This window comes from Penicillium manginii (assembly GCF_028828005.1).
Source record: "Penicillium manginii strain IBT 31320 chromosome Unknown utg000005l:1.0-5665137.0:1.0-5668048.0, whole genome shotgun sequence".
NCBI lineage: Eukaryota > Fungi > Ascomycota > Eurotiomycetes > Eurotiales > Aspergillaceae > Penicillium > Penicillium manginii.
The window spans coordinates 883,630-895,865 of record NW_026643106.1 but is presented as its reverse complement, the minus strand read 5'-3'; the positions used below and the strand labels follow the sequence as shown (position 1 = coordinate 895,865).

General features: G+C 49.9%; 4 protein-coding genes across 4 annotated transcripts; 2 read left to right on the top strand and 2 right to left on the bottom strand.

Moving 5' to 3' along the window:
* Window positions 1–2,690: 2,690 nt before the first annotated feature.
* Window positions 2,691–6,203, top strand: N7533_006717 (DUF1765 domain-containing protein; the record flags this gene model as incomplete). The annotated part of the gene is made up of 4 exons (XM_057103367.1): window positions 2,691–3,134; window positions 3,178–3,536; window positions 3,589–5,166; window positions 5,219–6,203. 4 exons carry the CDS (start codon window positions 2,691–2,693, stop codon window positions 6,201–6,203), a joined length of 3,366 nt encoding a protein of 1,121 aa, XP_056958324.1.
* Window positions 6,204–6,722: 519 nt separating this feature from the next.
* N7533_006716 (alpha-keto acid decarboxylase family protein) lies at window positions 6,723–8,450 on the bottom strand (the record flags this gene model as incomplete). Its single annotated transcript, XM_057103366.1, has 1 exon — window positions 6,723–8,450. The coding sequence occupies one exon, from the start codon at window positions 8,448–8,450 to the stop codon at window positions 6,723–6,725; it is 1,728 nt and encodes a 575-aa protein (XP_056958323.1).
* Window positions 8,451–8,708: 258 nt separating this feature from the next.
* Window positions 8,709–10,877, top strand: N7533_006715 (uncharacterized protein; the record flags this gene model as incomplete). Its single annotated transcript, XM_057103365.1, has 5 exons — window positions 8,709–8,860; window positions 8,918–9,624; window positions 9,681–10,065; window positions 10,133–10,421; window positions 10,488–10,877. The coding sequence occupies 5 exons, from the start codon at window positions 8,709–8,711 to the stop codon at window positions 10,875–10,877; spliced, it is 1,923 nt and encodes a 640-aa protein (XP_056958322.1).
* Window positions 10,878–11,066: 189 nt separating this feature from the next.
* On the bottom strand, window positions 11,067–12,018 carry N7533_006714 (acetate uptake transporter family protein; the record flags this gene model as incomplete). Its single annotated transcript, XM_057103364.1, has 3 exons — window positions 11,067–11,396; window positions 11,484–11,658; window positions 11,732–12,018. Coding segments are annotated over 3 exons (792 nt in total), but the record flags the coding sequence as incomplete, so codon positions are not given.
* Window positions 12,019–12,236: the final 218 nt, after the last annotated feature.

The following is a 12,236-nucleotide window of genomic DNA, read 5'->3' as shown; positions in this document are numbered from 1 at the left end:
AGTGCACTCGGAAGAACAGCTTCCGAAGACTGAGTCGCCACGGATTGACACCTCTAGTATCAATCCTCCGGATACAGTAGCAACGTTACGAGAGAGCCCCGTGGAAAGCATTACATTCCTCATGGAATCTGACGTGTCAGACAATTTGTATTGAGCGATTCACAATCAACAATGGTCGATGTGACATTTCCGGTGAGGAATCTAGGGGTTGATCAATGCCTGTCATTGATACTAGATCATTCTGCATTTCCTAAAAGGTTCCGAGGGATGAGAGACTAAGTTGAATCCGATCCCTGGAAATGGTGAAACCTAATTCTGCAAAAAGAAAGAAAACTATTCCCTCCAGCAGGTTCATAGAGCTATCGGGGAGATACTCCTCTATGGTTATCGTAGAGCGCCAAGGACAAAGACAAGAAGGAAGCAAAAAGATATGACAAGAGTGGGATTCGAACCCACGCCCCCTTGCGGAGATCAGGAAATTGGAGTTAAGGTTGACCTTAACCTGACGCCTTGGACCAACTCGGCCATCTTGCCAATTGGATGAAAGGATGGGCAATCTTTGGCAATATAACACACAAAACTTAAGACCCGCTCAATGCGGCTCACGAGCGGATTTAATTTTGTGTTTGTGGTGGATCTCTATGCATATCGCAGGGTATGTACGGAGTAAACATATACAATGTACAAACCTTGTGCAGAGGATCTCAAAACCATGCCAGTGTGCTGTTGGATCTTGGTGGTTTGTGGTTTTTGGTGACATACTACATACTAGTATTTCAACATAAGTACTCCGTACCCAAGTGTATGATATTGCTTTTTTCTTTCCCTTTCTCCCTCTTTTTGCTTTTTTCCACCACTTGGGCAGATGTCAGTTTTCCCGACTATTTTTCCCTCTGGCGATCAGATCGTCTCTGCCGGGTTTCACCGTCGAACTACTGGTACACCTGCAGGTCAAACAACTCATCTCGACACCTGACGTGGACGTGGAACCGACGTGGGGGAAGTGTGCGTATTGACGAGTTCTGGATGCACTGGAGTAATCACGCAAAACCCAAACTCCTCTTTCGACGGCATTTCATGACTATTTAAGCCTCTACCAGTTGGTAACCCCTGCAGAGCCGATTGCGATCGTTGGGCCTTCTAATCTGTCCGGATTCGATTCACATGCATCATGTCCTCCCCATGAGTCAATCGTGAATCCGCCTGGGCATGACTGGACCCTGTAACGACTACAAAGTACGGAGTACAAGAGCGGTCATTTGTTCCTATACACTCCGCTCAAGGGGGCAGTGCTATTGACCAAGTTCAAGTTATGAAGGCTAGTGGTTGCCTAACGAATTGTGGGGAGAACCATGAATCTGACGCGGGTTCGGGTTGGCTGAAGTTCAGCCTGCTGCTGTACCTGTGGATTAGGGCTGACGATGGTGCCATTGAGGCGACATTCCGCGCATAAAAGAATGTCAGAAAGGCAGCGGATAACGGGCAAAGGAATGGAAAGGAATGGAATGAATCCACGGTTCGCCCCTTCTCGGAGGTTGGCGGATCGGGTAACAGGTCAATATTGACATTGACATGGGACATGGACATGGACACTTCCAAAGTTGTCGTTCTGGAACTGTTACAAGGTAATCCGGAAATGCCGCCATTGGTCTCGTCCCAACTTTCAATCGGGGCTGGCAAGACTTGACGACCATCATGCATTTCAGGACTTGTGCAACCGGTAGGATTACGCGAGAGTGATGGGTATAGCGGAGCCATGGATTAGGGGAAAAGGAAGAATAGTGGAGTGGAAGAATAAAAGGAGGAGAGAAAAGGAGCTAGAGAAAATAAATGGAGCGCTTGGGGGCAATAAGGAGTCACAGATATAAAGGGAAGAGACGGAGACACGGAAATCAAAAAGGGTGACCCAATGTGTCTCACCTGGGTAAAGAGGAATCAGATAGAATAACCTCTACTCCGTACTAGTACTAGTACTAATCCGAAGTAAAGTGCTAAGTAAAAAAGCTCCAGATAATTTTAGAGAAAGTGCCGTCATAGTAGACAGTTCAGTGCTGGCTACCTACGGTACTTACACTTACTTCCTCCGATCTTACCTCACCTCGACCTTTCACCTCTCACCTTCAGCTCTCCCCCCTTCCTCCAACCTTCAATTATTTCCCCGTCCCATATCTCCCTCACTTCACACCTGGCTTCCCTGGCTTCCGCTTTCCCCGCCCAAGCCTCCCTCCCGAAATACCGATACCTTAGCCTAAGGGACCCTTGTTCGGCTCATCCACTCTCCCCCTCCTCCGCCGATCTTTCGCTCCATTGGCCTGGCGCCCTTGGTCCTTTCGCGCAGCGTTGCAGAGACGATTGACCTATCTCTTCTCTACTTTGTACCCAGACCGACTCTCCGTTGGATGTGTGTGTGCATTCGTATCAAAGAAGATTTTGACTCTGTGTGACTTGTCAAATACTTCCCAGAGATCTCTCAGGCTCGGAACACTTGTTCGGACGCTTGCCGTGCGCCTTGGTCTCCACCTTGCAATGCAGCGCGTCTGAGGATCTGCCTGTCGAGATTCGCTTCGGTGTGCATGGAGGAGCTGGCCTTCCTCGACACCTAACACTTTCTCCAAAGTCTGCGGTGCCTCCCGGGGGAAATGTCCGCTTTTCGACAGCTGTTTCTCTGAGCGCTTCCCTTTCCCAAGACAATGTCGTCGCCTTCCCCCGAGGCGACAACTACTGCCAGCTATACGAACGATGACGAGAATTCCTTACTATCCCGCGCCGCCAGCTACACAGACCTCCCTAGCCAAACTGCCGCCGAAAACGCCCAACCGCCCTTGAGACGAACCTTCTCCGATTACGCCGTACCCACCCTGGCAGAGTCGCCGACCAAGGAAAGTGTGGCAGCTGGAAAGGACATCTTACGCCGGACCTCTCTCCGTTCCAAGAACAAACCCCCTGTCTCGGTATCCCATTTCACTTTGTCCTCGTCAGAAGATCTGAAAGACTCAGAAGCGCAAGATGGCGCAGTCAAGATACCGCAGACCCGAGCGCCGGAGCCCGCAGCTCGCCCTTCGAAGAGTCGTACCATGTCGGGGAGGATAGTGAGCCTGGCGCGCAAACCGTGGGGGGTCTTCGTCCCGATCACCGTCCCCATCGGCCAAGAGAACCAAACAAAGATCAGAAGAACAGTCACCGACGAGGTCCGGACTCCGTCAAACAGATGCGACAGACTCAGATTCAGGCTTGCCCGCGCGGAAGCGTACAATTCTCTACAAACGACCACGGCGGCCTATGGTAGCTGTGGTGGCCAAGGGAGGGAACGAAGATAGCCCAGGATCACCAAACAGCCCTTCTGGAAGCTCACTACGACACCGTACATCGTTCGAAAAGTTCACTGCGTCTCTATCTGTGTCCACTCCGGTTCTACCTCCAATGCCCAAAGGAGCTGCAGAAAATGTTGCAGCGTTTGCGAGCCACACAACCGACCATTCACGGAAGAAGGACGAGCTCTGGGGCATATTTCGCGGCCTCGAGGCCGATTATCAAAAGTACGCCCCAAAAGGCTAGAAATTGGTCTGATTGTTGCTAACCCGTGATTAGATTCCAATCGAAATCGAGCTCTTTGAAGGCTAATGTGATTCGTACCTCGCTCCTCCCTTTTCTCGGCCGTCACCATCTTCACGCATCATGCAAGAATCTCCGACCCGAAGATCTGGATCGCCGAGTGAACATCCTCAATAAATGGTGGATTGGGCTGCTGGAGATGCTCAATGGAAAACACAATCAATCAATATCAGGGACCGACAGACCCGTCTTTCTTGAAGCGGTGGTAGGAATTATGACTCGACCTGAATGGCGCATCCCCTTTCCCACAGCACAGCAGGGTGGCGGACCAGCGGACTCGTTGAAGTACGCATCAACTTCTGTCTCGGATACTTCCGAAGGATCTGGCTCATCCGGGTCTGACTTTTTGGTGGAGTCGATTCATCACAACATACGGAATATCTTTGTCCAGAACCTCCTTTCCCAAATGGCATTCGTGACGGAACGGATGTCTATGAGACACGCTCCAGCTAGTCTGGTGGCGTTCTGTGGAAAGGTTTGCGCGTACGCCTTCTTCTTTTGTCCGGGTGTCGCAGATATCCTGGTTCGTCTGTGGAACACGTCACCAAACGTCTTCCGCCGCATCTTCGCAGAATCGGCGGAATCCAGAACCGGGAACATGCGACCGTATACCCAGGAGCTTGCACTGAGCTTTCCGATGGCTCTCCGACCTCTAGCTTTCCATTCACATGCACCTTTATTGCGGTATCTACGCCGAAAGCCTGAGGCTCCTTTAAACACCAGTAGCGTTCCCTGGCATGGTCCATGGATTGCTCGCTGGTGCGGACGAGACACAGATCTGTTCTTCGTCTTCATCAAGTATATCCACATCCTATACGCCGAATACTGCCCGCCCGAGACCGAGAAAGCCAAGCGAGGTTTGGCGCCAGGTTTACTCTTGGTGCAGGCACAGCTACTTGTTGTCATTGAAGACACAATCTATAAACAGTCACTCCACCAGCCCGAGAGCAATAGTCATGCAGCAGCGATTACTTTTGACGACTTCATTGAATCACCAGATGCTTCGGCTTCCTCTCACCCTCTAGGAGGTGGCAGGAACGGCCATCGATCTATGGCAGAGAACCGTCTGATCATTCTTCTTAGAGACTTCTTATCCGAATCATCGTCTGAGCCAAACCGAGCTCGCTTACTCTACGCAGAGACGTTTTGCGGCCTCCTCAAGATTGCAGCTCAACGGATATCTTTGTTTGACCACAATGCATGCTTCCTGCTCTGTGATTTTGTCGAAGAGGTCATTCCGATAATTACACGATACGCCCAATCGATTGAAAGAGAGCTGTTCGACTGGGGCTTTTGGCAGGAAGTATGCAGGCAGATGATGCAGAGCCATAATTCTCTCACTGAAGTGCGGGTGTTCTCCTTCATCTATTGCATCTGGGGCACCTGGACTACGACGGACCCTAGAAAAGCAAGCCTCTGCTTGGATTTCCTTCTCCATGAACCCGTTTTCTTCCATTATTTCAACCACTGGAGCCCGATGGTGCGTGCCTATTATCATCGCCTCTTATGTTGGAGAATTGGCCGATTCAATGGAGAACCATCAATAATTGATTCGTGAGTCTGATATGCCTTCCTTTGTGATAATTCAAAACTAACTTTACCCTAGTACAATATATGAAATGCTGTCTGAGCGATTATTGCAAGTCTGGGAGTATTATATCGGATTCCAGTGCAAGGCAGAAGCCGGGATCGTTGCTCCCTTGTCGTCTGCTCCTTGTACGCCGGCTCCGGGACGGCGGATCATCATAATTCGGTGTGATAATCAGATATCTCCAGTTAATCTTTTTGTCTCCTTTGACCGTGTCGTTCCGCCGGTTCCACCGGAAAAGGTCACGTCGCACCGGAGGTCTGGTTCCTCGGACTCAAATGGCTCAGATGGCACGCCTTCCAAGAGACGGTGGGGGCTTTTCAAGAACATGTTCAGCAGTTCGTCAAGCAGCCGATCTCTTGAAAGTGGCGGAGGCAACAGTAGCTCGGACGAGTCTGACGGTGGAGGCCCTGAGCCCACTATGGTGACGGAGAGCAGATGCGTGGAGCAGCACGAGCCGACACCGAATAATAGCACGGATGAGCTTATCCGACCCAAGACGCCTCACCAGCCATATTTCTTCAAATTCTCCCTGGAATGGATGGATCGGCCGCAATGGCCCACCAAAAACAAGCGCCTCTTTACGCCATGTCTCCCCGTGGCATCGCAGCTGCACGTCCAGCACCGACGTTCGCCTTCCAAGTCCTCCGAGTGCGACGCAGACTCGGAGCGTACCTCAATCCAGGAGAATACCAGCTATGGCGATACCCTAGAAGAACCTACAGACGTCAAACCGACCACGACAGAACCTTTATCCCAAAATCTTTTGTCCGATAACCAACCCAGGACACCAACAACCAAAGACTCACCTCTCCCCGAACTTCCATCCCAGCCTATCTACGACCACCTTGTGCCCAGCAAATACGCTGGTCGTGCGTTGGCCGAGTGGGCACACATTGTCTCCGAATGCGACAGCTTCTTCGCGCGACGACGCGATGAAGGCGTTCCTTCTGACCGCATGGTCGAAACGCCAAGCCTAGGAGTAGACAGCTTCCGGAAATAAGGGCTTTTATTCATTTCACATCACACTCCTCAACTCGACAGAGCCCCCACTCATGGCTCATTTGATCACTCCAACGGCTCGAATATAGACGCCTCTGACTTCCTTTAATCGGCAAGAGAAGTCATGTGTATTAATCTTGACTTTCTTCTTCTCTCTTTTTTTTGATTATTTTCTACATCAAACCGCACCGTGTGCATCGCGGGTATGGGGCATAGGGCATGGCGTATTCAGGGCCTTTTTTTAAAACCATTATTTACCGGGGCTGGATTCCAAGGTTTTCCTTGTTCTTGTTGTCACTCTCCTTTTTCTTCACCTTTTCTTTTTCATTTTGTTCTTGGAGCGAACTGCACACTTTTGGCCGTGGTAATCATAGTGAGACACCGATCAATTCTAAAATCAATTCTAAAAAAAATTCACTTCGAAATCTACCAGTTTCAATTTCTATTAGTTGTAGATCGTAGCTAGAGAAATAGATTACCCATCGTCATCAAGTTGGTATCCCGATCGTGCTCAAGGGGTCTAGCTCGTTGCCGCGGCCTCTTTTTCCTCGGCAATTTGCTTGTTCAATAGATAAAGCAACGGACCCTGCACATCTTCCCTGTCCATTGCAACTTCAACCAACCGAAGTCCAGTTCCACTATGCACACGCTCGTTCTTCAGCAGCTCCTGTAGCTCACCGCAGGTCCGCGCAGTGAAGACACTATTCGCAATCTGATCCTCATCTGCACCGAAGTAGTTCAGTGCCTGCGTGTGTCGCCAGAAAGGTACATCATTATACGCCTGCTTCCGACCATGAATCACTCGCTCAATGGTATATCCCTCATTATTAATTATGAAGATGAGAATATTCAACTTCTCTTTGATCATGACGCTGATTTCCTGCGCGGTCATCTGCAGACTTCCCTCGCCAGTGATGAGAATTGTCTGGTTCGAGGCACCGGTTGCTTGGTTTAGGCTTCGCTTTGCGAGAGCCGCGCCGAGTGTAGCTGGGAGCATGTATCCGATCGACAGCCAGGTGACGGCGGTAAAGAATCGGGAGTTGGGGGGTAATTTGCAGTGGCGGCCGCCGTAGGAGGCTGTGCCGGTCTCGGCGAGGACGATGTCGTTTTCGCGGAAGATGGGGTTCACGAGGCGGTAGAAGTTGTTTTGGGCGATGATGTCGCTGGCTTGGATGTCGGTTGTGGTGATTTCGACCTTTGGGGGGCCGGTGGCTTTGATTGTGCGGGTGGTGTCTAATGCGTGCAGGATCTGGGCTAGGACGCTGCTGGCGGACATGTCTCGGTAGGTGTCGCTTTCGATTTGGATGGTGTCGTCTTTGAATGAAATGGCGACTGCCTCCTTTGGAACAGTTGTCCAGAAGTAGCTGTTTGTATCGCTGTAGTGTGGGCCGAAGGTCAGGATTAGATCGGCGGCTTCAAAGTACTCTTGAGCTGGCTTGTCGCCGAATGCTGCGGCGTACAGGCCATATACGTTCGGGTGTGATTCGTTGATGAGACCCTTTCCGAAGACAGTGGTCCATGTGGGCCAATTGGTCTTTTGAACAAGTGTATCAAGCTGGTCCAGGATTCCGAGTGAGCGGCTCTCGCCATCCACGAGGATGAATGGGCGTTGTGCACTGTAGAGACGCTCTAAGATCCGACTGATAACTTTAGATTCGTGTGGAGGGCTCAGAACAGATGGAACACTGATTTTAGAAGACTTGAGATTGGAAGACGAAACAAGAAGATCTGGCATATCATCCGGAATCTCAATGTATACAGGACGCTGGTGAATCAGCGCCTGTTGGAGGATCCAGTCGATCTTGTCTGGGGCTGTCGTTGTATCAATCAGTTTGGTCTGAGCTGCAGTGATATGAGTAGCCATGGCAGAGAAGCGACCATATTCTCCATCAGAGAAAGTATGATGCATCAACGCCCGTGTACTTTGAAGTGGACGGGGTGGCGTGCCAACAATATGAACGACGGGCGATCTCTCTCCATAAGCACCTGCAATACCGTTGGCGGCAGATAATTCGCCAACACCAAAGGTCGTGACGAGGGCTGATAGACCCTTGATACGTCCATAGCCATCGGCTGCATATGCAGCATTGAGCTCATTACAATTTCCCACCCAGTGCAGGCCAGCGGGGACAACATAGTCCAACAGACGCAAATTGTAGTCACCTGGGACACCAAAGATGTCGGTAACACCGAGCTGAAGTAGACGGGTGAAGAGGTAATCCCCCAGTTTGACAGTATCGGAAGCCATGGATATGATGAAATGTGGTATAGAAATATAAGAAGTAGTTGTAGAAGGGGAGGTTTAGAGCGGCATCTAGTCCGCCTGATTTTATACCGCGGCTGCCCCGCCTTCCCGCCTTTCCCCAATGGGCCACAGCCAGTAATCACTGGCTTCCCCCCTCTTCTCCAACTATTTTGTCGCCGAGCCGTCGGTAGCCGAACACCGATGAACTGTCAGTGCCAGGGGGGGCCACTGCCACTGATTCGACTCCCTCGCCCTGAGGTCATGGCGTCACGATTGGCGGCCTGCGAGGCCTGTCGCAAGTCCAAGTTGGCTTGCGACCACCAACAACCAGTCTGCTCGCGCTGCCAGACCACGCAAGGTGTGTGCATCTACCGCACTGCACCGTTCAAGCGCCGGAGAATTGAAAAGCCAATGTGAGGAGTATTTGTGGAACTGCTATCTTATTGAAATTCTTATTGACTTTCAATTAGCTTGAAATCTCCCGATCCATCGCCATCTTTCAGCCCTAGGCGTAATCCATACCCCAATCCTGGGTATTTGGGCTTATCTAGCCATGCTGCAATTTTCAAGCACATCACTCCCGACGACCACAGCGCTGGGTCTCATGCTGTGGGCCCTGATATTGCAACCGAACCATGGATTGGCGATAATCATTTATTGTTACAGGGGGCAGATGTCTTAAAGCATCTACTGACCCTCTATTCATTATTGTCCATGAAAGAATTGGTGGAGTTCTGGCTGGCAAAAGGCACAAACCTTGCACTCGCCGAGCCCTTTGTCGCCCAGTGCGCTGAAAGTGTCAGCCAGTTGTTTGAATCACACGACGAGAGCTGGCATCTAGTCTACGCAAGGCGACTGTTGCAAAATTCGGCACGGCCATTGCACTTCGATGCTTCCACTGATCTCGCCGGCTTTTCGAGCCAATTCTTAGATCACTATGCTCGATGGGAGACCCTCGGGATCTTCTTCGCCGCGGTTAGTCGCGCGACAATTGATGTCCCTTTTTTCCCGGCTCTTTATACAACAGAAGAACAACAGTATACTCTTCGGCGGTTGGCTACGAAGCTGTGCGATTTCGCTCTCGAAATTTCGCTCTCGCTAGACTGCCTCAATGATCTGCAGTTAATTGTGCAATATGAGAACTTCATCGTACACTCATATGTCGACGGTGATCAAAGTCAGTTTTTCTTTTACACACCGTGTTGGACTCGAACTATCAATTAACCAAACAAGGCTATCATTCATGGCGTAAACTTGGCGACGTCATCTCCTCAACTTTCGCGCTCGGCTACCATGAGAATACTCAAGCCAAACCGGGCATACCGGCTTTTCTTGTAGATTTACGCAAAGCGGCATTTGCTCGAATTTACTCTGCAGATAAGAACATTGGCATCTTCCTAGGTCGGCCACCAAGGATGAACAAGCGCTTTTGCCACTTTCAGATTCCATCTTGTGATTTGAATGCGCGATTAAATGGCAGCACTCATGATTGGGATCCTGATACCACAGTGGGATATCGAGCCGATACACGCTGGTCGGCTCTTTGTGCTTCACTAAAAGAAGAGGTATGGGAACTGCTCCAGGATAAAAGTGACGCCTCCTGCGTTGCAAAAGCTGGGTAAGTCTCTTAAATCAAAGACAGGGAATAAAAATATCAGTCAAGAACTAATTAAGCTCCCTGAAAGTGAAATCCAGCGCAAAGCCGAAGAACAGTGGAAGGCCCTACCCAATCACTTCCGACTTGAGAGTAGCCTCAAACAGTGCGTCGGGAGTCCCTTTGAGCGAGACTTTCTCGCGCATGTCCGCCTCAATCATCTCCACGTTCTCTTCTTACTCCGCCTCTTGCTCCTCAATACCATGACGGAACCGGATATTCCCATCATCGAGACTGCAGGACAGATGCTGGCTCTCGTGGTAGAGGCCATTCTCCTTCGTGACCAGCTGACAAACTCCGGAACCGGATTGATATGGAAGGTATGTCTTTCCCCAGTCGTGAATTGCATATCGCCTTGGCAATCTACTAATTGAACCCTGAACTAGGTCGCGTACTACGGACTTCCAGCAGCAGGGATTATCCTTCTTGCATTACTGAAACAACAGTCCCACGCTACACAAAGCATTTCGCGAACCAAGATTCTCCGGGATCTGAGTGTCTTTGTGGCCGAGGTCCAGATCGGCACAATAGTGAGATCCGGAGATCCAAACTACGCATTGCTATCTCGTGCGACACAAACCATTCAGCGATTTTTGGACTCTTTTCATTCCGACTCGGCACCGCCACCGCCTCCTGAAGCTGGCCATGATGATGGGAATGAGGATTGGGCTGCTCTTTTGAGCCAAGATCTGTGGGACTACGAAGCTGGATTTTGGCAGAGCTTGGCAGATCACCCGTCTCTATTGGCGATTGATCCGCCATTGCCTAATGTATAGCTGTATAGATGGGAGCCTGCCAGTGAACATGATACCCAATTTTATATTTATATGAATAATCACACCAAATGTCATTTCAGCTATCATAGCTCATTACATATTAACAGGTGTTCCATGTCACGTCCGAGTCGTTAAATACTTGTAGTAGATTTAGCACCCTGCCGCTGAGATTGAGGATTTAAAAGACCATTAAGCATTGCTGCTGTCCTGCTTACTAGCCCGTCTCTCATTCCGCTTCTTTTCCGACCACGGGAAGTGGACAACAGGGACAAGGAAGAAGCTATTGCTGTTATCTGCGATTCCAGCAAAGGCATTATACCAAGCCAGGAAAGCTCCGAGAAGGGCAAACAACCCTCCAGCTTCAAGAAGCTTTGGGTTGGGTAGTCCTTCCGCGGTCGGCAGGAAATATCCCAGAGCAATGAGAAGGATAGCAAGATCGACAAAGAAGAAAAGAGAGAAGAATGCCACGGTCGATTTGACTGTGCATAGCATAATTAGGAAGGTGAAGATGAACCAGCCCTGATGAAAGTTAGTTGATTTTGCTCTGCCACGCCACGACAATTGGAAACCATCCATAGGTGGTTTATAGGATTCGGAGAGACAAACCATGAGATATATCGCAAATGCATTATAAAACATAATCGGCGAACCATTGTCGGCTTCAATAAGAGCCCCTTCAATATTGAATCCGCCCGGGATGAAAGTAATCGCAAGAGAGATCCAGAATCCGCCATACGAGGAGAGCACCGTTGCACCAAATGTATTCCCAATAGCCATTTCCCTTTAGAAGAAGAGAGCGAATGTCAGAAAGCGTCCTTTTTCAAAATCATACCACATCAATTGGCATAACTTACCACATCCCAGCTAGAAGTTGAACCAGTCCACCATAAGCCAAGGCAGGGCCAACAATCATGTTAGGCTTGTTCACACCACGCACATCCATCTGTACACAACCCAGAACAAAGGTCGTCAAGGCAAAGCCGCAGAGTCCCAACGGGGCGGGATTCGCGACTTTGCGGTTCTTGGGATTCTTGTATAGACCTGGTTGAAATTCGCCGCCAAAGGCTGGAAGGCAACTTTCGGCGGTGTTGATATGGGATAATGGGCCGTATCGACCGATGTCTACATCGTCTGTATTTGACTGGGGGGGCGGAGAGGTTATTCAGGGGCTTGCTTGTGTTGTATTTGGCATTGTTGGATGCCATGGTGAAGGGTTGTATAAATGGATTGAATTTGAATGGAAAAGAAGAGAAGTAGAGAAGAAAGAGAAACAGGACGAGGTTAATATTTAGTCGAGTCGAGAGAAATCAAAGTTGACCTGCTCTTCAATTGAAAGTCCAACCTTCTCAACCTTTATAC